At 45.3% G+C, this 25585-nt stretch overlaps 1 protein-coding gene across 3 annotated transcripts in view; it reads right to left on the bottom strand.

Moving 5' to 3' along the window:
- Positions 1 to 25585, bottom strand: part of pigk (phosphatidylinositol glycan anchor biosynthesis, class K) — a 151683-nt gene that overhangs the window by 55329 nt on the left and 70769 nt on the right. For all 3 annotated transcript variants that reach the window (XM_059983807.1, XM_059983808.1, XM_059983809.1), the window contains one exon: positions 2785 to 2860. In XM_059983807.1, the coding sequence (XP_059839790.1) occupies positions 2785 to 2860 (76 nt within the window). The remainder of the gene's footprint in view (positions 1 to 2784; positions 2861 to 25585) is intronic.

Here is a 25585-nt window from a genome sequence, read left to right as displayed (position 1 = left end):
ACTGCTACAGCCTTCTTCTGTCCTCATTGTCATTGACCTTACCGCCATGGGTGACCTACCAGAAGCTGAGCCCCGGATATCATCACTCTCAGGATCTCACCTCACTACCACAACAAGATAACAATCCCCAGATATATCAAGGCAACATCATGGATGATAAAATGCCATCAAGTGAAACTTCATGGAAGCACCTGATCTCCCCAATCTCCAATCTCAGTCTGTTCTGGCCTCATCTCACAGATTCTCTGGAACAAAGTTCCACTCAATGTAACTTGTCTGGTTCTTCCACGGGATTCATCATCAGTGAGTTCTGGGGTCAATACTGAAGATCGAAGCCTGGAAATAAAACATGGTTGAAGGGAAGTAGTTGTCCTTGAAATTGATGGCATGGAACTACAGGCTTCAGTACCTACTGCCCAATAGTAACTGTGAGAAGATGGCATGGTCTAGATGATGGGGATCCTTGTTTAAGTTCAAGTTTATTGTCATTCAGCTGTACACAACCACCAAACAAAACATTCTTCAGGACCAAAGTGCACTACACAGTACACATAACCAACAAACACATAAAGTGATTTGAAGAATACATCTCATGCTGTTCTGAACACAGTGATGTAACCTGAGGTAATCAGGTCTTTCAACATCAGACACCCCCACCCAGGCGACCGATCGTGGTTCAGCAATCCACAACTTGTGTTCAGGTAGCATGTGCTGCAGATCCTCATGGACTTGTTCTCTTCATCCAGGACCATGATGAGACTTTATTTGTGATATCCAATGCACTGAGGGCTCTGTGAAGAGACTGTCCAGTGAAGCCACAACAGCCCACTTTAACGGGCATGCATTTTGTCTTCCATCCTGCCTCCAACAATTGCTGACCACTTCCTCGTTATCTGGCAAGCTTCCTCTCAAGGGCCTCCTCCATACACCTCTCTCACGGTACTGACAGCTCCAGCAGAATGTTGTATTTTGCTGCCTCTGAGACCAGGAGGATTACCACAAATATAATGAAGGATGCTGCCTTTTGGAATCACCATGAATCTGTTTTTGCCAGTGTCGGGATAATGTCATGATGACCCTATGACTTTCTTCTAGCCAACCGCAAGAGAAATTGGCATTGTTGTTAACAGCGAGGAGGTTAGTCTAGGTGATAAGTGAAACCTATTATGGGGGGATAAAGTAAGAAGCTTGGAGTTGATAGGTGGATGAGGTAAAGAGTTGTAGAAGAAATCTAATAGAAAAAGACAGTGGACCATGGAAGAAAGGGGAAGAGGAAGGGCACCGGGGGATAATAGGTAATTGGGGAGAAGAGAAGGAGTAAGAGGGGAACCAGAACAGGGAATGGAAGAAAGAAGGGGCAGGGGAGGGGAATGCGGAAGTTAGAGAAATTGAGCAAAGCAACAGCAGGTGAAATTTATTCTGATATCAGTGAGGTGATGCATTTTGCAAGACAGTCAGTATACTCTCCCATGCGCATCAATAAACTATTGATGCATAGTGGAGAGTACACTGACTGGTTGTATTACAGCCTGGTATGGGAACATCAATGCCCTTGAATGGAAAAACCAACAAAAAGTAGTGGATGCAGCTAAATCCATCACAGGTAATGCCCTCCTACCATTCAGCATATTTACAGAGAGTGCTGTCGCAGGAAAGCAGTATCTGTCATCGAGGACCCCCCACCATCCAAGGCCATGCTCTCTTCTCATTGCTACCTTTTGGAAGATGGTTTAGGAACCTCATCTCACACCACCAGGTGCAGGAACAGTGACTACCCCTCAACCATAAGGCTCTTGAACCAGAAGGGATAGCCTCACTCAACCCCAACACTGAACTGATTTTACAATCTATGGACTCACTTTCAAGGACTCACGTTCTCAATAGTTATTGACTATTAGGCACTACTAATCAGGCACTAATAAGGCATTATTGACTGGTTAGGCACAGGAATACATTCAGCCAGAGACTCATTCCACCGAGATTTAACACTGAGTGGCATAGGAAGTCATTCCTACCTGTGGCCATCAAACTTTACAACTCCTCCCTCGGAGTGTCTGACACCCTGAGCCAATAGGCTGGTCCTGGACTTATTTCCACTTGGCATGATTAACTTATTATTATTTAATTATTTATGGTTTTATATTGCTATACTTCTTCACTATTCTTGGTGCAGCTGTAATGAAACCCAATTTCCCTCGGGATCAATAAAGTATGTCTGTCTGTCTGTTATTTATTTTTCTTTTGCATTTGTGCAGTTTGTTGTCTTTCGCACTGGTTGGATGTCTGCTCTATTGGGTGCCCACTTTCATTGATTCTATTATGGTTCTTGGATTTACTGAGTATGAAGACAAAAAGAAGTTTTTTCTACAGTATATGATGACCTATATGTACATTAATAAGAGTGAGTTTTGAATCACAGTCTCACAGGATGGATATTAAGGCTTCACATTAAAAGGCTCCTGATCCTGAGAAAGGTAGGAAAAGCTATGAGAGGCAGTAGCACACTCGGGCTCTTTCAGTGGCAATTCGGTAGAGAAAATGGAGGGTACAGATGTAAGGACATAAGATTCAGGGGAATTTTAAGCTCCAGCTGGTAATCAAGACCTATATTCTTATTCCATTTATAGACTTTGTATTCAAAAAGAAAGCAATGTTTTGAACCCACTGTCATAAACATTCAAGAGAAGTGTAAGCCTGACACATGAAACAGAATCCTTTTAAAGAACAGATGATCCCTGGAGTTAAATCAACTACTACAACCTTTATAAAAAGGATTAATTGTACCTGATGAATTATCTGTGCCACCGCAAGCTGGTCTACATATTTCAGTGCTTGAGCAGGCTGGCTCTCCAGGTTAGAGCTAAAAATAAGCAAAAAGAACACAATCGTACATCAGTTCGCTGCAACACATCCACAGTTGAAACAAAATCTTAGATCGTTCTTCACATCCAAGTCTGCAAATCATCCTCAGTAGATTTAAGCAAAAATACAAAATGTCTTTTCTTTGGAAATACCTTGTGACTGATACTATGCAAGTTTTTTTTTCCCTTGTGGGCAGAAATGTTAAATAGTAGTTGGAATGATTTAAGGTCAGAGGGGAAGGTTTAAACGAGATTTAAGAACATACATTACTGCACAGGCCCTTCAGGGCACAATGTTATGTGGACCTTTTAACCCTTCCTTCCTACATTGCCCTCCATTTTTCTACCATGTGCACATCAAAAACTATTCTAAATGTCCTTAATGTATTTGCCTTTATCACTATCCCTGGCCGGGCAGTCCATATACCACCACTCTCCAGGTAAAGAATTCACCTCTGACATCGCCCCCATACTTCCCTCCAATCACCTTAAATTTATGCCCTTTATATTGGCCATTTCTACCCTGGGAAAAGGTCTCTGGCTGTCCACCAGATCTATGTCTCTTATCAACTTGTACACCTCTGTCATGTCACCTCTCATCCTCCTTCATTCCAAAAAGAAAAGCCCTAGCTTGCTTAATTTATCTTCATAAGATATGCTGTCTCATCCAGGCAGCATCTTGTTAAATCTCCTCTGCACCCTCACTAAAGCTTACACATTTCCTATAATGAGGTGACCAGAACTGAGCACAATATTCCAAGTATGGTCTAACCAGGGTTTTATACAGCTGCAGCATTATCTCATCTCTGTTGAACTCAACTCACCTGACTAATGGAGGCTAACACACCAGATGCCTTCTTGACAACACTCTTTTACAAGGCATGTTTTTATTTTACACAGGATGGCAGCTCTCTCCAACATGTAGGCTGTGAAGCGTTGGAAGCATTTGAAGTAGATATAATAGCAACATTTAAGTATTTAGATATGTAAATGAACAAGCAGGGAATGGAGTGATAGAGAACCACATGAAGGCATATGATCTTAGGCACTAAGGTGGATTAGGGTTGGCACGAACATCATGTCCTGAAGGGCCTGCTCTTGTGCTGTATGCTTCTATGAGACACGATGACACTAGAGAGAGTAAAATATCATTCTGATGCACTGTTGGGGGTGAGAAGGGAGGCATCCATAAGGGGCATTTTCAGTCATGGAGGAACTTTTAGTTTGCATCCAGGGTTGCTCAGTGAGACATATGGAGGGAACTTTCTTCTGGATTGAAGGAACACTACTTCACCAAAGAAGTCCATGGAGAGCATTCAAACTGGTCGCATCACCATCTGCTACTGCACAGGATCAGAAAAAGCTGCAAGAAGTTCTAAACCCAGCCAGCTTCATCAAAGGCATTTGCCTCCCCAGCATCCAGAACACCTTCAAAAGGCAATGCTTCAAAATGGTGGCATCCATCATTAAGAATCCCCATCACCCAAAACATGCCCTCCTGTCTGTCTGGCAGTAATATTCCCACATTTAATTCAGATGAGGTATTAAGCCGAGCAAATCTCTGCAGATGTTCTGTGGAAAATTCAAACTGGTTGTATCTCCATTTGATATGGAGGGGCCACTGCACAGGATCAGAAAAAGCTGTAGACTCAGCCAGCTCCGTCATGGCCACTCGCCTCCCCACCACCAAGGACATCTTCAAAAGGTGATGCCTCAAGAATCTGTCATTATGGGCCACCACCATCCAGGATATAGCTTATTACTACCATCAATGCGGTACTGGAGCCCGAAGACACACACTCAACGTCTTAGGAATGGTTTCTTCCCTTGTGCAATCAGATTTCTGACAAACCATGAACACCACCATACTATTTTGCTTTCTACTTATTTATTTTTATATTTCTAATTGTAACTTATCAGTGTTTTATTATGTATTATACCATTCTGCTGATGCAAAACAACAAATTTCACGATGTATGTCAGTGATAATAATAAACCTGATTCTGAAGAGTGTCAGGGATAAGTAATCAGAATCAGGCTTAATATCGCTGGCATAAGTTGTGAAATTGGTTATTTTATGGCAGCAGTACATTGCAAAACATAATAATAAAAAATAATAAATTACAACAAGAATATATAAATAAAATAAGTAGTGCATAAAGAGAGGAAATAATAATGAGTTACTGTTCAGGGGCTCGTTGTCCATTAAGAAATCTGATGACAGAGTGATAGAAGCTGTTCCTGAAATGTTGAGCATATGTTTTCAGTCTCCTGCACATCCTGATAGCAATGAGAAGAGGTCATTTCCCAGGTGATGGGAATCCTTAATGATGGATGCTGCCTTTTTGAAGCATCACCATTTGAAGGTGTACTTGATGCCAGGGAGGCTAGTGCTCTTGATGGAGCTGGCTGACTTTACAACTTTCTGCAGCTTTTTCTAATCCTTTACAATGGCCCCTTCATACAGACAGTGATGCCACCACAGTACATCTGCAGAAATTAGCACATCTATGGTGATGTACCAAGTCTATTCAAACTCCTTATTGAATATAGCCGCTGCCATGCCTCTTTAAAATTCAATAAAATTGTTGGGTCTAGGATAGATCTTCAGAGATGTGAAACCATCGAACTTGAAACTGCTCACCCTTCACGCTGCCAATCCCTTGATGAAGACTGGTGTGTATTCCCTCAATGACCCTCCTTTACATCCACAATCAATACTTTGGTCTTACTGATCTTGAGTTGCTGAGACACCGCTCAGCCATCTCACTCCTCATCACCATTTGAAATTCTGTCAACAATAATTGTCGCTGGCAAACTGATAGCTGGCATTTGAGCTGTGCCTAGCCACACAGTCGTGGGTGTAGAGAGAGTGGAGCAGTTGGCATCCTTTTTAAAATGTGTTTTTTTTTGGCGATCATAAGACTATACTGTATTCCAAGAACAGCAGGTCTACAGCATCGGTGATCTGTTCATTGTTCAGAGGCTCCAGCTGAGAGAGGTAGAAGCCAACAGATGGGCCGGGAGAAGGAGAAGCCAGTGTTCTGCTGGAAGAAGGAGAAGCCGGCAGATGAGCCGGGAGAAGGAGAAGCCGGAGTTCTGCTGGAAGAAGGAGAAACCGGCAGACAGGCTGGGAGAAGGTTTGGAGGAGCTGACCTGGGTGCAGACCACACTGCTGCCACTTACTCAAAGATGTCAGAGTTGGTGCATGAAAACAGCATGCAGTGTAACCATGACTGACGGTCTTGGACCTTTCTCTTGTGATTGCTAGACCCTGTTGGACATTGATTACGTGAGATGTCGTAAGCCTGTTTCCTTGTTTGTTGAGGAGACAGGAGACAAGATGGCAGCATGGTCTAGGTCGGGGGTCGGCAACCCGCGGCTCCGGGGCCACATGTGGCTCTTTTACGTCTGTGCTGCGGCTCCCTGTTGCTTTGGGAAATAATTGGTTGTGGCGACCCTTTTCCTGGCACATCCGAACCGACTCACAATAAGATAGCCTACGGGGGTTTGCGAGCACAGAGCTTTGGAGCCTCTGCGCCATGGGGGGGGGGGGGCAGGTTGAGGGAGGCTTAAAAGTGAGGCTGAAGATTTCGAATAAAGTTTTTTTCCTTCGACTGCAGTTACCGACTCCGTGTCGTAATTTTAGCGCTGCGTGTAGCACACCGCTACATGGTCAGTATTTAATTAATATGTATTTTATGTTAGTTTGTTAGTTTTTGAAATGTAAATCTAAATTTGAAGATTATGGTGATCTTGTACAATCTAAATAAGACGTTGTGGCGACCCATTTCCTGACACATCCGAACCGGCTCACAATTAGCCAGCGTTCAGGCTAAGGGAGATAGCCTACGGGGGTTTGTGAGTACGTGTCTTTTGCAGCATCCGCGCCCATGGGGGGCGGGTTGAGGGAGGCTTAAAAGCAAGGCTGTTTAGTTCGAATAAAGCTATCTTTGACTGCAGTTTACTGACTGCGTGTAGCAACCGCTACAACGTGTTTTTATCGCTGGCTGTCCAGAGGGGAGGTGCTGAAACGCTTTGTCGCGCGTCTGGAAGAAGTGAAAACTTTCCTGGGCAGCAAAGGGCTCAACTTTCCTGAGCTGGAACAGCCAGAGTGGCTGGAAAAGCTACACTTCATGGTAGACATGACAGCGCACCTGAACACGCTGAACACAGCTCTTCAACGGGGTAAGGACGTACAGCCCTGCACATGTTGGAGGATGTTTTGCATTCGAGCGCAAGTTGACGTTGCTTGCCAGAGATTTACAGAAAGGCACATTGTCTCACTTCCCCAATTTGAGAGAGTTCAAACAATGTCACGACATGATAAATTCGGAGTATTTACATTCTGCAATCATTGCAATGCAAACATCGTTTGGGAAACGCTTCTGTGAGTTCAGAGAGGAAAAAAACACATTATCCTTCCCGGTCACTCCCCTAAGCATCGATCCATTCCTACTGAATACGACTGCATTGTCAGGTGTGAGTCAACCTGAAGAAGTATGATAAATATTTTAATTGCGTATTATTTTACGTATATTCATATGTTTTCATTGTTCAGTGAAATAGTCCTTTTATTTTTCAGGTTGACAGCTGGCTGACGTTATTTTTGGTTTGCTGCTGGCGGCAAATTTAAGTTTGGCGTTTTTCATAAATACAAGAAGGACTCAAATAGACGTTGAGTATTTTACTTAAAAGTAACCTTCAACCCAACGTCTTTTTTTCGGAGTTCAAAATGTTTTTGTTGCATGCAGAAATGTAATTTCGTTTTCTCTGCAGGAGTTCATCAATTTCATAAATGCAACACATTATAGTTTATTTATACATAGCATAAAGGCAAAACAAAACGTTGTATGCAGTGTTATTTCATTTTAAATGTCAAACGGGATTTGCGGCTCCCAGTGTTTTCTTTTCTGTGGGAAACGGGTCCAAGTGGCTCTTTCAGTGGTAAAGGTTGCTGACCCCTGGTCTAGGTTGTAGTGAGGAAAAGGCCTCAAGCAGTCTTGCCTGCTGCTGCAGTCCAGGTGAGACCTCTCTGGAGGTGGTGGTGTGTGGAGTCAGTGCTCATTTGGGAGCTGCCCTTTCCCATCAGTGCTGCCCTCCAGTGTTTCACTGGCAGAAGGACAGGGTGGATTGCCAGAAGTTCTACCACTAATGTGTATGTTGCTCAGGGACCTATACATGTGTTTTTCTAATATAACAATATGTGTGTTTTTTTTCCTCTTTCCCATTATTTTGAATGGGCTCCAGAGGAATGTTGTCTCATTTGAATATACCAATGTATGGTCTGAACGATAATTAAACTTGATTTGATTTGATTTTGATTTTTGATACTTGAGGTTCACAAGTGTTGATTGTTAGTAAGGGAGATTGTCACGTATTGTGGACATAGACAAATTGCAGCAGGGCCAAGTCCTTGCTTACGGATGAGAGTGCCACTGGGCGATAGTCATTGAGGGACCCTGCTCTTCTTCGACACCGACATTTGTCACCCTTCTGAAGAACGTGGGAGCCACTAACTGCAGCAGTGAGAGATTGAAGATGCCTTGAACACCCCCACCAGTTGGTTGGGAAAGGTTTTCAGAACCCCACCAGTTACACCATCAGGGTCTGATGTCTTTGTGAGGGTTCATCTTCTTGAAAGGTGCTCTGATGTCAGTCTCTGAGACAGATCAAAGTCACCAGATGCTGCAGAGATTCGCACAGGTGCCCCTTTATTCTCTATTTCAAAGTGTAGATAAATGGCATTGAGCTCATCAGGGTAGGAGAAATCCCAAGGCTTTTCCCTACAACCTGGAAGTGAATTCCTGCATGCAGTGAACCACAAGGAAACATATGCCTACTACTTTTTTCTCTTGTTTACTTGTCTTCCCACCTCTCTTGTGAGCCACAAGGGGATCAAATTCAGCTTGAATGGGTTTACCAAAGCCCAATATTTGCATATCAAAGAAGCCAATGCCATCTAAGCAAATGTGAATATGGGGATTTGAATTCTTATTATAAGCCCCAGATGGCTCCATTCTCATTGGGAGCAAAACATAGAAGACAGGAAGGTGCTGACAGAAGAGACTGCAACAACAAGATGCCAGAGGGCCTGAGTAGGTCAAGATTCAAGATATTTGTCATGTGTACATCAAAATGCATCATTTGCATTAACGACCAATACACCCAAGGGTGTGTTAGGTGTTGTCTGCAAGTGTCTTACATTCCGGTGCCAACCTAACATGCCCACAACACTCAGCAGAACAACACAGAACACAACAAGCAACAAAACAATAACAGCAAAGCAAGCTCCGCTCCTCCATCCCACTCATGTATACACACACTCCCCTACCCCAGGACAGTCCTCCAGCTCCAACAGACACTGACTCGGGCCTCCAGACACTAGGCTTTGACCTCCCTAGCAGATTTGCAGAAATTAGACTGCATCTGTGGAGGGAAGCAGATAGCCAATGTTTGTAATGGAGATGAGGAGGGATTTCTTTGGTCAGAAGGGGGCAAATCTGTGGAATTCATTGCCACAGGCAGCTGTGGAGGCCAAGTGTCATTGGGTATATCAACGCAGAGGGTGATAGGTTTTTGATTAGTCTGGGTGTGAAAGGTGATGGGGAGAAGGCAGGAGAATGGGGTTGAGAGGGATAATAAATCAACCATGATGGAATGGCGGAGTAGACTCAATGAGCCAAATGGCCTAGTTCTGCTCCTGTGTCTTAAGGTCTTTGGTCTTATGGGGGGGGGGGGGAAGGATTGGAGCAGAAACCGGCAAGAGTTAGGTAGATGCAAATGAGGAGGGGTGATAGGCAGATGGCGGGGACAAGAGCGCAAAAAATGATAGAAGCTGGCAGATAGGTGGGGGTGACAAAGCACTGCCAACAATGGAAGTAGGGTGCAGTGTAGAGAGAAGCAGAGCTGGCACATGTTTCCAGATACCCAAGAAGTCAATGGCTTCATTTCCATTCATCAGCATCCATCACTTTAACCCTGGACCAAATTCCTTATAAATTTAACAATTTTCTTTTTGCTTACGCAAAGAAAAAATAAATTGGAAATCAAAGCACTGAATTTTGCAAGCTGCGTCGATTTATAATAAACTCAGAGCAGAAAAGACTCAATTATATTTCTGTGGCTTGCAGAGATACACAGCCGTTTGCTTAAAGGTTAAGACAAATAGCTCAAAGGGAAGTAATTCCAGTGATCCATAGCATGGGCTTCCGCACTGATATTTTCTCCGATTTAACTCCCGATTCAGTTAGCATCGCAAACCAATGGCTACGGAGGGAAAAAAAATGTGGCAGTACCCTCAGGGCTGAGTTAAAAATGAGGCCCACTGACACCAACATCTCACTGGCCCCACCCGCACTGACTGTTTCACTAACACAGCATTTAATCTGCTCTTAAGATTCAAGATTGTTAATCGTCATTTTTTGGTACATGAGTGTAAAAGAGAATGAAATGATTGTTACTCCGGATCCGATTCAGCATAAAAAGCACAATAAGCAGAAAAAACATAATAAATATAAATAAAATAAACAGTCCTATAAAACACAATGTTTTTAAAACAGTAAAACAATAAAACAGTAACTGTTGAGTGTAGCTGCAGGTACACGAGATTGACTTCTATTTATTTAGAAATACAGTACAAAACAGGCCTTTCTGGCCCAATGAACCACACTGCCCAGCAGATCATTTATCTAACACTATCAACATCATTTATTTATTTAGTCACAGGACCACTTATAATCAGCAACTGTACATCTTTGGATTTGGGGAAGAAACGGAAGCACGTGGAGGAAACTCGCCAGGTCCAGGGGAGAACATAAAAGCTCCTTTTTAGACAGTGCCAAAATTGACCTCCGAACTCTGGAACTCCTTAGACTAACTGCTACCCTACCATGGTGAACCCCCCAGTCTACATACATAGACTGATTGTAGGTACATAAGGTGTTGCTAAGTGCAGCAGTGCCTGAACACACATTACGGTGACTCTGACAGGAAATGGTAAAGTGACTACGTGACTTTTGGCAACAGGAACTCAGGTAGATACCAGCAGGGCATATGCAAACACAGGAGGCCAGTGACTGTGTCAGCGTACATATGAAATGTGAAGTGTCTGTGTAAAGTGTTAGTGCCTGGGGGTGGTGGGAATGAAGGGTGCTGAGGGTTTGCGGAGAGGATTGGCTGAAGTGGAAGTAGTGGTGGTGGGGGGTATGGAGGGTGGGTTAGTGGATGGAGGTGTCAATCAGTCTTACTGCTCAGGGAAAGTAACTATTTTTAAGCCCGATGGTCCTGGTGTGGATGCTATGTAGCTTCCTCCCAAATGACAGTGGGGCAAACAGTCCACAAGCAGATGGGTAGGAATCTTCATGATGTTAATGGCTCTTTTCCAGCACTTTTCTGTATATATGTCTTTAATAGTGGGTAGGCTGATGCCAGTGATATATAAAGCAGCTTTGACCACCCATTGTCAAGTCTTCCTGTCCACCACAGTTCAGTTTCTGTACCATGCAGTCTTCTCCTCCTCTTCTTCGGCTGTCCATCGAGATCCGATGACAACGTCCACTCCTTTAATGGTGAGATATTTGATGACTATACAGTCCCATCCTGGACCCACAAGCTCTATTGCAGGTGGGACATGTGTATGTGGTAGTAGTGGTGGCAACCATGGCTGCATTTCTCCTGGCTCTCTTCTGGTTGTTCTTTCCATCTCCAGAATACGAACCCCACCCCTACACAGCTATCGACAAGTGTTACGGTCAGCAGCAACATCCTCCAGGTCCTCAGGTCTGATTTTGCACTTCCTTAAAGCATTCTTCATCTGATCCTTATAGCGCTTCTTCAGCCCTCCAGCTGAGCATCGACCTTGATGTAGCTGGCCGTATAACACTCTGCGGGGTAGCTGACATGGGGGCATCCTTACCATGTGCCCCAGCCACTGTAGCTGACGCTGGGAGATCATGGCCTCAATACTTCTGCAGTTGGTCTTTACAAGTATTTCAGTGTGAGGCATCTGCTCACACCAGGTAATTCCCAGGATGCGCTGAAGGCAGCTTATGTGGAAGTGCTCCAAGGACTTGATGTGACGACTGTAGGTTACCCAAACTTCACAGCCATAAAGGAGGGTGGTATACGGCAACTTGGTGGAGGGACAAAGACTAAAAGACTTCTAAAAGACTCTATGCCGAAGTCTCCCAAAGGCAGCTGATGCCTGTTTAATGCAGTTCTGGACATCATTGTCAATGCCACTATCCTCAGAGAGAATCCTCCCCAGATACTTGAAAGATGGCACTACTGACAGCTTTTCATCACCAACAGTGAAGGCAGGTAGGGTGGGTGAGACACTGGTACTCCATTGGCAAACCACTTCTGTCTTGGTGGTATTGACAGTCAGCCCCATCCTGCTGTACGCTCTCACCGCCACAGCAATGACAGTCTGAAGATCCTCCAGAGTATGGGCCACAAGAGACCAGTCATCTGCATACTGCAGCTCCAGGACCTGCTCTCTACAGAGTTTGGTGGTTGCATGGAATCTCCTGATGTCAAAGTTTCCATACCATGTCGTGATGCAGCTTGTAAGGACATTCTTTATTGCGCATCTATAGAACAACTTGAATATAGATGTACATAGTCCAACTCTCTTCAGCCTCCTCAGAAAATAGAGGCATTGTTGAGCTCTCCTGATTGCACAGAAAATAATGGACTTTGGGACCATGAAAGGTTGTGCAAGATGTGCTCTCCCAGGAGTTTGAAACTGCCACCAATGTAGGGAGGGTTGTGAGTGGTGCAAGATCTCCTTTGTCTTATTGACATTGAGGAAGAGGATATTTTTGACCTAATACTGTGGCAGGTGGGTCGCTACCTCAGTTTGTGGAAGATCAGGAACCACAGTTACTTCTGAACACAGCTCACCGAGCTTTGGCAGTTCATTCCACTTTTGAATTAATTCTCTTAAACAAATGAAATGATGGATAGGCAGTAACCAATCACTACAGATAATTAAATTGTTCTTGCTATGTGCAGCATGCGACCTATTTCACTCAACTTTGTAAACTGATAGAGTAAATCAACATTATTGATGACCCATCTCAGTGGATTTATTTTATAAAAGAGAAACCGGAGCTTATTACTTTTTCCCAGAAGCCCATATATTATCTAGATACCGTGACTGATGGGAAAATTGCACACTTTCTATTAAATAAAACCAGGCGCGCACACACGCGCACACACACACTGTCCTTTCTGCTCATAGGCTGCAATAATTTTACAGATGGGCTTTCAGGGTGAAGCGCTTTAAAGGAAGTCAGAGGATTGAAAATTAATGCTCAACACACACAAAATACTGGAGGAGCCGAGCAGATCAGGCAGCATCTATGGAGGGGAATGTACAGTCGACACTTTGGACTGAGATCCTTCACCAGGACTGGAAAGGAAGAGGAAGATGCCAGAATAAAGGGAAGGAGTATAAACTGGAAGGTGATAGGTGAAGCTAGATGAGGGGAAAGGTCTAGGTGGGGAAGGGGGAATGAAGTAAGAAGCTGGGAGCTGATAGGTGAAAAAGGTAAAGGGCTGAAGGGGGAGGAATCTGATTGGAGAGGAGAGCGGACCATGGGAGAAAGGGAAGGAGGAGGAGCACCGAGGGAAGGTGAGGGAGGCGAGGAGAAGAGAACAGGTAAAAGTATGTTTTTGAATATGCAGGTTTAGCAAGCAAATTCCAGAACTAACATTCAAGGTGAACATATGATCTCACTAGTATAATGAAGCCAGACCGATAAGTATGTTTGTTACTTCAGAAGGATGGTTCTGGTCATGGTGCCTCCTGTCCAAAGAAAGATGATTTTAAAAAAATCACAAGCTAAAATGGCAGGTTTGGAAGATGGTCACACTTGTGGAGAACAAGTCATTTAGTATACTTAAGATGGAGGTTGATAGATTCTTGATTAGGAAGGGGGATCAAAGTTAGAGGGCAAAGGCAGGAGAATGGGGTTGAGATGGAAAATAAATCAGCCATGATTGAATGGCAGAGAAGACTCAACGGGGTTAATGGCCTAATGCTGCACCAATATCTTATGGCCTCTCTTCCCTCTGAGGCCAGGTTTCCTCTGAGTCACAAGGTCCCACGAAAGAAAGGAAGAAGGGTTTAACTGAAAGGGAAATCACACCAATATATTTCCCGGACTGTAAAATGGGAGAATTTCTGTGTATTGTTGGTGGGGCTTCCAGTTTGCATATAAGAGGCCTATCACTGAATGGTGCACAATGTTCAAAGTCTCATATCATTACACATTTATGTTACCTTTTCCTAGAACACTGACTTGCTTTCAAGATAACATCTTCACAATGACAACTTCATACTGTACTTCACAAGGCATCGTAGGACCGTGATTGCGCAAGAATGGAGAACAGAAGGGGATCTTGGAGAAGGATAAAAGCAACAATGACATTTTAACGAGCAAGGAAGATGAAGCAGTTTATGGCAAATATTCCTGACATTGAGAATCTAGACCATGAAGGCACAGACCACTTGCTGTTTTTCTTTCATCTGTCCTGATGAAGGACCTCGGCCCGAAATGTCGACTGTTTGCTCTTTTTCATACATGCTGCCTGACCTGCTGAATTCTTCCAGCACTTTGTATGTGTTGCTTGGATTTCCAGCATCTGTAGTTTTTTTTTTGTGTTTGCTTTTTAAAAAGAATTTTTTTTCACTGTAGGTGGGGTGTGAATGAACTGAGTGATAGACAAGAGTAAGGCCCTCTCGGGCATCACATCCAAACCCAACCAGAGAACAGCTAATCTGAACCTCAAGTGAATAGAATTATCTTCCCATACCCATCTCTACTATTGCTGTAAGCCTAATTGCCTCAAACACAATACCTACATGCAGTAAATGCCCCTGAACTGAACTGAGTCAGCACAGCATGACCCAAGATATACCAAAATCTATTAGCAGAATGTACATACCATGCAGCTGTAGGTCAAGTTCAAGTTTTTTACCATGGGCAAACACATCCAGAAAATAAATGTCATGAATATTAGTTTAGCAGCAGCACCAGCACAGTACATTACAAACATGACAAACATAAATTACGTTAACTTAAATTAACATAAATTATACAATACTCATTGAAACCTATCAAATTATTGAAAGGCCTTGATAGAGTGGTGTGGAGAGGATGTTTCCTATGGTGGGAGAGTCTAATACCAGTGGGCACTGCCTCAGAATAGAGGGACATCCTTTCAGAATGCAGATGAGGAGGAATTTTGCTAGCCATAGCCAAAAAGAGGTGAATCTGTGGAATTAGTTGCCACAGATGGTTGTGGAGTCCAAGTCTTTGGGTATATTTAAGGCAGAGGTCGATATGTTCTTGATTAGTCAGGGCATGAAGGGATACAGGGAGAAGGCAGGAGATTGGAGCTGAGGGGGAAAATGGATCAGCCATGATGAAATGGCAGAGCAGGCTTGATGGACCAAATGGCCTAGTTCTGCACCTATGTCTTATGGTCTTATAACTTACACAACACAATACACATAACGACATTTGTGCAAGTTGAGGGAAAGACAGTTTAGATATACAAGTTGGTACCACTGATACGTTGGGCAATTTTAACTACCCATTGTCGAGTCCTCCAGTGTGCCTCCAGGCTAAAGTTTCTATTGATTTTTTGTCTGTGGGTGATGCGACTGAAAATCCTTCAAAATACCACAGCCATCCCCTTATAGGATTTCCTGCGCCATTCCCAATGGGCTGGTTTAGTACTGCATTTGTTCTTAATCCAAACTGCCGATAAAAGCTGTGGTATTTAGCTGGAGAATAATGGCTACTTTAAACTCTTACCTTGCAGCTGTTCTAATTCAAGATGAGGTCATAAACTAGAATGGCAATGCTTAGCATTAATGCTGCAGTCAGGTGTATAGATTGAAGGTACATGCAACAAATCAGGACCAAGCAGCAGCTAAATCAATTGCCCAAAGCCACAGAGGTCACCCTCAAAAGCATGAAAATTGCTCTCAGACACCACATCGTTATAAGCTGGCCTTAAGGCCACCAGGTAAGGACCATATCAAAGCTAAAGGGTGTATGATCAACTGGTCAACTCCTTACAAAGACTGCCACCCCACAATTCAAGGTTCAAGATTGCTTAAAGTCATTTCCTATACACACGTGTAAGGAGAATGAAGTCATTGTTAACCCGGAACTGATGGAGCACAAAACAGTTATCCTTCATTCCACAGATCCACTGGGCATGGTCAAATGAGAGATAGGGGCGCACTGATGAGAAAGAGAGAGAGTGAGGGAGTGAGAGAGAGGGTGATAGTGAGAGAGAAAGAGGGGAGAGGCGCACGGGGAGAGAGAGAGAGGGAGGAGGGTTGCAAAAGGATGTGGACAAGAGAGATAGAGGGGTGCGAGAGAGAGAGAGAGAGAGAATGAGGGAGGGTAGGGAGTGAGAGAGACACGTGGGGGGTGAGAGAGGGAAGGGCGTGTGGGGGGTGTGAGAGAGAGAGGGGCACGCGGGGGGTGAGAAAGAGAGAGTAGGGCGTGTGGGGGTGAGAGAGAGAGTGGGGCGCGTGGGGGTGAGAGAGAGAGTGGGGCGTGTGGGGGTGAGAGAGAGAGTGGGGCACACGGGGGGTGAGAGAGAGAGTGGGGCACACGGGGGGTGAGAGAGAGGGGTGCGCGGGGGCTGAGAGAGAGGGGTGCACGGGGGGTAAGAGAAGGGAAATGGGAGGAGAGGGGAGGGAGAGAGATGGGGGAGAGAGGGGAGAAAGAAAGGGGAGGGGGAGGGGGAGAGGCAGTGGGGCATGTGGCTTGAGGGGGAGGATGGCATGAGGGGGAGGGGGAACAGTGAGTGGGGAGGCAGAAAGCGGGAGGCAGTAGGTGGCGGGAGGCAGTAGGTGGAGGGAGAGGCTATGCAAGAGGGAGAGGCGAGAGAGGCAGGATTACTCTTGCTGCGTGAAGATTAACTGCCACATTTCCTACAGTACAGTGGAACTAAAGCAATTGCTTGGCTGTGAGAAATAATGTAACACAAATCTTCACCTCACTGGCTGCTGTGCACCAGGACTACCAAGGAATAATCCTCAAACTCAGTCAGACCTCCCACTGGTAAATGTCACGTTTACCTTGGCATGACCGGAAGGCAAACCAGACAGTAAGCCCAATGACAGCCACTCATTTGATCTCCAGAACAACCAACATTAATGAACTTCTAGGGGCAAATTGAAATTGAATTTCTCCAAGAAGACAAATGAAACTGAGCAGATGCAACAACTAATCTTAATATAAAACCCCACATTACAGTAATTAGAATTAAATGAAGAGCATCTGGCATGTCATTTACTACACCATTTTGCCTTTGAGATGCTTCAACATTGCCAGGCATGGACAGAATATCAATTGTGCCCCATTAATTGCAGAATGTTACTGTTCCTTAATTTCTCCTCTACCAAAAGATGCCAATTCCTAATGGGCTACAGATCTATGTCAATCCTTCCTTCAAAGATTAAGATGTCTACAATACTAAAGTGGATATAAGAGTGTCTACAAAGAGAGGCCCACAATACAAAAGAGGATCTCAGATCTACCAGTAAGTGGTTCTGAGAGAATCTCGAAAGCCCAAAGCTTTAGAGAGGGTGCATGAGATTAACCAGGATATTCAAGCAACACACACAAAATGCTGGTGGAATGCAGCAGGTGAGGCAGCATCTGTAGGAAGAAGTACAGTCGATGTTACGGGTAGAGACCCTTTGTCAGGACTAACGGAAAAAAAGAGATAGTAAGAGATTTGAAAGAGGGAGGGGGAGACCCAAAATGATAGGAGAAGACAGGCGGGGGAGGGATGAAGCTAAGAGCTGGGAAGTTGATTGGCAAAAGGGATACAAGACTGGAGAAGGGGAAGTATCATAGGGCAGAAAGCCTTGGAAGCTTTCAAGCTTTCTTCTGAAACTGGAGGAAGCTGGAGAACGGTCAAGGAGGGAGGGAGAGGGAGAGGGAGAGAGAGAGAGGGAGAGAGGGAGAGAGAGAGAGGGAGAGAGGGAGAGAGGGAGAGAGGGAGAGAGGGAGAGAGGGAGGGAGGGAGAGAGGGAGGGAGGGAGAGAGAGAGGGAGAGAGGGAGAGAGGGAGAGAGGGAGAGAGGGAGAGAGGGAGAGAGGGAGAGAGGGAGAGAGGGAGAGAGGGAGAGAGGGAGGGAGGGAGAGAGAGAGAGAGAGAGAGAGAGAGAGAGAGAGAGAGAGAGAAATAATTAGGGATGGGGTAAGAAGAGGGGAGAGGCATTAACAGAAGTTGGAGAAATCAATGTTCATGCCAACAGGTTGGAGGCTACCCAGACTGAATATAAGGTGTTGTTCCTTCAACCTGACTGTGGCTTCATCTTGACAGTAGAGGAGGCCATGGATAGACATATCGGAATGGGAATGGGATGAGTAATTAAAATGTGCAGCCACTGGGAGATCCTGCTTCCTCTGGCAGACAGAGCATAGGTGTTCAGTGAAATGTCGGGTCTCACCAATATATAGAAGGCCACACTGGGTGCACCGGACACAGTACATCACACCAACAGACTCACAGGTGAAATGTCACCTCACCTGGAAGGACTGTCTGGGGCCCTGAATGGTGGTATGGTGGTGAGGGAGGAAGTGTACTTCCTCAGGAGTAGCACTTGTACAAGTGCCAGGAGGGAAATCGGTGGGAAGGGATGGGGGGGATGAATGGACAAGGGAGTCACATAGGGAGCGATCCCTGCAGAAAACAGAAAGTGGGGGGGGGGGGGGAGCGAAAGACGTGCTTAGTGGTGGGATCCCATTGGAGATGGCGGAAGTTACGGAGAATTATATGTTGGACACGGAGGCTGGTTGGGTGGTAGGTGAGGTCAAGAGGAACCCTATTCCTAGTGGGGTGGTGGCAGAATGGGGTGAGAGCAGATGTGCGTAAAATGGGAGAGATGCATTTGAGGGCAGAGTTGATGGTGGAGGACAGGAAGTCCTTTTCCTTAAAAAAGGAAGCCATCTCCTTCGTCCTGGAATGAAAAGCCTTATTCTGAGAGCAGAGATGGAGGAATTGAGAGAAGGGGATGGCATTTTTACAAGTAACAGGGTGGGAAGAGGAATAGTCCAGGTAGCTATGAGAGTCCATGGGCTTATAGTAGACATCAGTAGATAAGCTGTCTCGAGAGATAAAGACAGAGAGATCAAGGAAGGGGAGGGAGGTGTCTGAAATGGACCAGGTAAATTTGAGGGCAGGGTGGAAGTGGGAGGCAAAGTTGATGAAGTCAACGAGCTTAGCATGCATGCAGGAAGCAGCGCCAAAGCAGTTGTCGATTTAGCGAAGGGAAAGTGGGAGACAGATACCAATACAGTCTTGGAACATGGACTGTTCCACATAGCCAACCAAAAGGCAGGCATAGCTGGGACCCATACGGGTGCCCATGGCAACGCCTTTAGGTTGCAGGACATGGGGGGAGCCAAAGGAGAAATTATTAAGAGTAAATACCAATTCCGCTAGACTGAGGAGAGTGGTGGTAGAGGGGAACTGGTTGGCTCTGGAATCCAAAAGGAAATGGAGAGCTTTGAGACCTTTCTGGTGGGGGATGGAGGTATATAGGAAGCGGACATCCATGGTGAAAATAAGACGATGGGGGGCCAGGGAACTTGAAATCATTGAAAAAATCCAGAGCATGAGAAGTGTCACAAAAATAGGTGGGAAGGGATTGAACAAGAGGGGATAAAACAGTGTTGAGATATGCAGAAATGAGTTTGGTGGGGCAGGAGCAAACGGAAACAAAGGCTCTACCTGGACAGGCAGGTTTGTGGATCTTGGATAGGAGGTAGAAACAGGAAGTGCGGGTTGTGGGAACTATGAGGTTGGTGGCAGTGGATGGGAGATCCCCAGAGCTGATAAGGTTGGTGATGGTGTGGGAGACAATGGCCTGGTGCTCCTTAGTGGGGTCATGTTCGAGGGGTAAATAAGAGGAGGTATCAGCGAGTTGCCTCGGCAAGGTAGAGGTCAGTACGCCAGACTACTACAGTACCCCCCTTATCAGTGGGTTTTATGGTAAGGTTAAGATTGGTGCGGAGGGAGTGGAGAGCAGAGCGTTCGGAAGGAGCGAGGTTGGATTTGGAACAAGGTGTGTTGAAGTCGAGACAGTTGATGTCCCATCGGCAGTTAGCAATAAAAAGATCCAGAGCAGGGTGTCCATGAAGAGGAGGAGGGTTGAAGACAGGAGAAAGGGTCATCAGTGGGGGGTAGGAGAGTCCTTGTCGAAGAAGTAAGCTCAGAGATGGAGCCGCAAAGAACCAGGATATTGCCTGGATTAGAGAGCATGTCTTGTGAGAAAAGTTTGGGGGAGCTAGGGCTTTTCTCTTTGAAGTGAAGGAGGATGCGAGGTGACTTTGATAGAAACATATAAGATGATAAAAGAGCAGTTAGCTGGAGACTTTTTCCCAGGGTGGAAATGGCTAATACGAGAAGGCATAATTTTAAGGTGACTGATGCCAGAGATAGTTTAATAATAATATCCTAATAATATGATTAGGAATAGTCAGCATGGCTTTGTCAAGGGCAGGTCGTGCCTTACGAGCCTGATTGAATTTTCTTAAGGATGTGACTAAACACATTGATGAAGGAAGAGCAGCAGATGTGGTGTATATGGATTTCAGCAAAGCATTTTATAAGATACTCCAAGCAAGGCTTATTGAGAAAGTAAAGAGGCATGGGATCCCAGGGGAACATTGCTTTGTGGATCCAGAACTGGCTTGCCCACAGAAGGCAAAGAGTGGTTGTAGACGGATATTTTGCATGGAGGTCAGTGACCAGCGGTGTGCCTCAGGGATCTGCTCTGGGACCCTTACTCTTTGTAATTTTTATAAATGACCTGGATGAAGAAGTGCAGGAATAGGTTAGTAAGTTTGCTGACGACACAAAGGTTGGAGGTGTTGTGGATAGTGTGGAAGACTGTCAGAGGTTACAGCGGGACATTGACAGGATGCAAAACTGGGCTGAGAAGTGGCAGATGGAGTTCCACCCAGATAGGTGTGAAGTGGTTCATTTTGGTAGGTCAAATATGATGGCAGAGTATAGTATTAATGGTAAGACTCTTGGCAGTGTGGAGGAGCAGAGGGATCTTGGGGTCCAAGTCCAGAGGACGCTCAAAGCAGCTGCGCAGGTTGACTGTGTGGTTAAGAAGGCATACAGTGTATTGGCCTTCATCAATCATGGAATTGAATTTAGGAGCCGAGACGTAATGTTGCAGCTATATAGGACCCTGGTCAGACCCCACTTGGAGTACTGTGCTCAGTTCTGGTCACCTCACTACAGGAAGGATGTGGAAACCATAGAAAGGGTGCAGAGGAGATTTACAAGGATGTTGCCTGGATTGGGGAGCATGCCTTATGAGAATAGGTTGATTCTCGGCCTTTTCTTCTTGGAGCAACAAAGGATGAGAGGTGACCTGATAGAGGTGTATAAGATGATGAGAGGCATTGATCGTGTGGATAGTCAGAGGCTTTTTCCCAGGGCTGAAATGGTTGCCACAAGAGGACACAGACTTAAGATGCTGGAGAGTAGGTACAAAGGAGATGTCAGGGGTAAGTTTTTTTACTTAGGGAGTGGTGAGTGCGTGGAATGGGCTGCTGGCAACGGTGATGGGGGCGGATGCTATAGGGTCTTTTAAGAGACTTTTGGATAGGTACGTGGAGCTTAGAAAAATAGAGGGCTATAGGTAAGCCTAGGAATTTCTAAGGTAGGGACATGTTCAGCACAACTTTGTGGGCCAAAGGGCTTGTATTCTGCTGTAGGTTTTCTATATTCTATGCAGTTTTCATCCCTGATGGAGAGTTGGCACATGGAACAAGCTGCAAAGGGCAGTGGAAGAGGCACGTACATTAGGGACATTTAAGACACTCTTAGATAGGCAAATGGATGAAAGAGAAATGGAGGTCTCTGTGGGAGGGAAGCATTAGATGGATCTTGGGGTACACTGTCATGGGCTGAGTGGCTTGTACTGTTCCATGTTCCAAATCTGATGGGGTAATGAAAGCACGAGAGAAAAAATAAGAAAGCTAACTGCTGTGGTTCAGGCAGGCTGAAGCATCACAGTGCTGAAATGAGAGAACGCTGGGAGAGATCTCCTGGAGCAGCCAGATGCCGAATGCAAATCTATATTCCAATCATTATGAATAACCCACATAAAATGCAGGAGGAGCTCAGCAGGTCAGTCAGCGTCTATGGAGGGCAATAAATTGCTGTGCATAGGTGCAGATCCTTCATTACATTCTGATGAGTGGTCTCAGCCTGAAACATGGTTTACCCCTCTCCGTAGATGCTGCCTGACCTGCTGAGTTCCTCCTGCATTTTGTGAGTTTCTCTGCACTTCCAGCATCTGCAGAATCTCATGCTTAATCCTGTCATTATACCCGCCAAACTGGAGGCTGAACTTGTGACCTCCTCTCCAGTGAGATTCCGTCGTGTGCCGCTTTCCCAGGAGATCATTAGGTTACCGAACAGCAGGGGCAGGTCAGTAGAAGGTCTCAACAGCTCCTTCTGGCTTACAGTGGCAGTTATGGCTCAGAGAGCAGTGCCCTGTCAAGGTCGTGACTTCAAGGCCCATTCAAATGCTTGAAAATATCTAGCCAACAATGAAGCAGCGCGGCCTTTCAATACAAGGTTCAACACAGAAATGCCACATAGGAAGGGTACCAGATTGATGGTACATCTCCTATGTGTCATTTTCTGAAGAGCAGGAAGTCTTCCTGCTGTCCTGGCCAAACCTTTATAAAACAAATCTTACGCTCATCATCACAATGCGGCTTGCGGGAACTTGCAGTGCACAAATATGTGGGAAATGGAGGAATATGGATCTTGAGCAGACAGAAGAGATTTCATTTGGCATCATGTCCAGTACTGTCCATGGATACAATAAGAAGAATGCTCAGTACAATACTTGTGGGCTGAAGGGCCTGTCCCTATAACTGTACTGCTCTGCGGGGGTGGGGGGAAGTGGATAGCAATGCTGTCAGTGCATCACTTTACAGCAACCAGGCTGTAAGATCCATGTTCAATTCCCGCCACTGTCTATAAGGAGTTTGTATGTTCTCCCTGTGGCCACGTGGGTTTACCCTGGGGGCTATGGTTTCCTCTCAGTTAGGGTTAGTGAGTTATGGGCAAGTTCTGTTGGCACCAAAGTCACGGCAACACTTGTGGGCTCCCAGAACAATCCTTGCCGATTTGACTTGATGCAAACAATGCACTTCACTATACATTTTGATGTAAATGTGACAAATAAAGCTAATCTGTAATCATAAAACCATAAGACACAGGAGCAGAATTAGACAATTTGGCCCATGAGTCTGCCGCACTATTCAACCATGGCGGATTTATTATCCCTCTCAACACTATTCTCCCCATAACTTTTGACTAATCAAAAACTTATCAACCTCTGCTTTAAATATACCCAATGACTCGGCTTCCACAGCATCTGTGGCAACGAATACCACACTCTAGTTAAAGAAATTCCTACTCATTACATTGACTCAGGCCTAGAGGGCCAGTGTCGGACACGAAGACAGACTCTCCACTCTTCCCTCTCTCTCGTCAGTATGTTCAGTTCATCTATGTTGGCCACATCGCTATCGCGGAGCGTGTTGATCTTGGGAGGGCACCCAGGGTTCATCCTCCCATGCTTGGTCTCCCATGTGATGACTAGGCTGGCAGGTAGCTCAGGGTGGCGTAGACAGTGCCCCGCTAGTTGCCGTCTTCGTCGCCTCGATTCTAGCAGTGAGCATCGGTAGGTCGTCATAGAGCTCGACGTGCTGTTGCCAACTCACGTCAAGAGCCATCTGGAGCATTCATGTATAGCAACCATCTAGTGACTTTCGCCTGGTCTTGGTGGGTGTCCACGTCTCGCATTCATACATGAGAATGGACTCTATGACTGCTATGAAGATCCTCTTTTTGAGCCCTCTGGTCAGGTTCAACCTCCAGATTTCCTTCATGCCGTTCATAGCCCTCCACACCAGCGCATTCTGTATCTTTATGTCCTTCTCCGAACTCATAATTCTTGACCCAAGGTACTTGAAGTCTAAGACTTTCTTAATGGTATCATTCTTTATGGTCTTGAGAGAATCTTCGCCGCAGTTGAATGCCAAGTACTCTGTCTTTTTAGCGTTTAGGTGAAGTCCAACTTTATTACACTCAATTTCCACTTTTGTCAGTAGCTGCTGTGCTTCCTCCATCTGGTCAGAGAGCAGGACTATGTCATCTGCAAAACTGAGATCTGTGAGCTTAACTGGTCTGACCCTTTTAGTTCGACCTGGTTTTACGGTAAAACCAAGCTTGTCATGATCTTTGGTAGCTTGAGGTAGAGCGTAAACAAGGATGATTATAAAGTTGTAGGGTGCTAGAGTGTCTCCTTGCAGCACACCAGCTAGGAGCTCGAACACTGCTGTTTCTCAGTCTGGTGATACAACTTTCACCATAGTCTCGGTATAGCTGGACTCTAATGCTCTCAGTAGATAGACAATAGACAATAGGTGCAGAAGTAGACCATTTGGCCCCTCGAGTCTGCACCGCCATTCTGAGATCATTCACTATCAATACCCAGTCCCTGCCTTGTCCCCATATCCCTTGATTCCCCTATCCATCAGATATCTATCCAGCTCCTTCTTGAAAGCATCCAGAGAATTGGCCTCCACCATCTTCCGAGGCAGTGCATTCCACACCTCCACAACTCTCTGGGAGAAGAAGCTCTTCCTCAACTCTGTTTTAAATAACTGACCTCTTATTCTCAATCCATGCCCTCTGGTACTGGACTCTCCCAACATCTGGAACATATTTCCTGCCTCAATCCTATCAAATCCTTTAATTATCTTAAACGTTTCAATCAGATCCCCTCTCAAATCTCCTCAATTCCAGTGTGTACAAGCCCAATCTCTCCAATCTCTCTGCGTAAGACAGCCCTGCCATCCCAGGAATCAACCTAGTGAATCTACGCTGCACTTCCTCAATTGCCAGAATGTCCTTCCTTAAACCTGGAGACCAAAACTGTACACAATATTCCAGGTGTGGTCTCACCAGGGCCCTGTACAAATGCAAAAGGACATCCTTGCTCTTGTACTCAATTCCCCTTGTAATAAAGGCCAACATTCCATTTGCCCTCTTCACTGCCTGTTGCACTTGCTCATTCACCTTCATTGACTGATGAACTAGAACTCCTAGGTCTCTTTGCATTTCTCCCTTACCTAACTCTACACCGTTCAGACAATACTCTGCCCTCTTGTTCCTGCTTCCAAAGTGGATAACTTCACATTTATTCACATTGAATGACATCTGCCAAGTATCTGCCCACTCACCCAGCCTATCCAAGTCTCCCTGTATTCTCCTAACGTCCTCTTTGCATGTCACACTGCCACCCAGTTTAGAATCGTCAGCAAACTTGCTGATATAGTTTTCAATGCCCTCATCTAAATCGTTGACATAAATCGTAAAGAGCTGTGGTCCAATACAGAGCCCTGTGGTACCCCACTAGTCACCTCCAGCCAGTCCGAGAAACACCCATTCACTGCTACCCTTTGCTTTCTATCTGCCAACCAGTTTTCTATCCATGTTGAAACCCTGCCCCCAATGCCATGAGCTCTGATTTTACTCACCAATCTCCTATGTGGCACCTTATCGAATGCCTTCTGAAAATCTAGGTACACTACATCCACTGGCTTACCCTTGTCTAACATCCTTGTTACACCC

Source organism: Hypanus sabinus, chromosome 11 (genome assembly GCF_030144855.1).
Source record: "Hypanus sabinus isolate sHypSab1 chromosome 11, sHypSab1.hap1, whole genome shotgun sequence".
Taxonomy (NCBI): Eukaryota; Metazoa; Chordata; class Chondrichthyes; order Myliobatiformes; family Dasyatidae; genus Hypanus; species Hypanus sabinus.
Note: the sequence above shows the minus strand (reverse complement) of the source record. Positions and strands in the feature narration are given on the sequence as shown.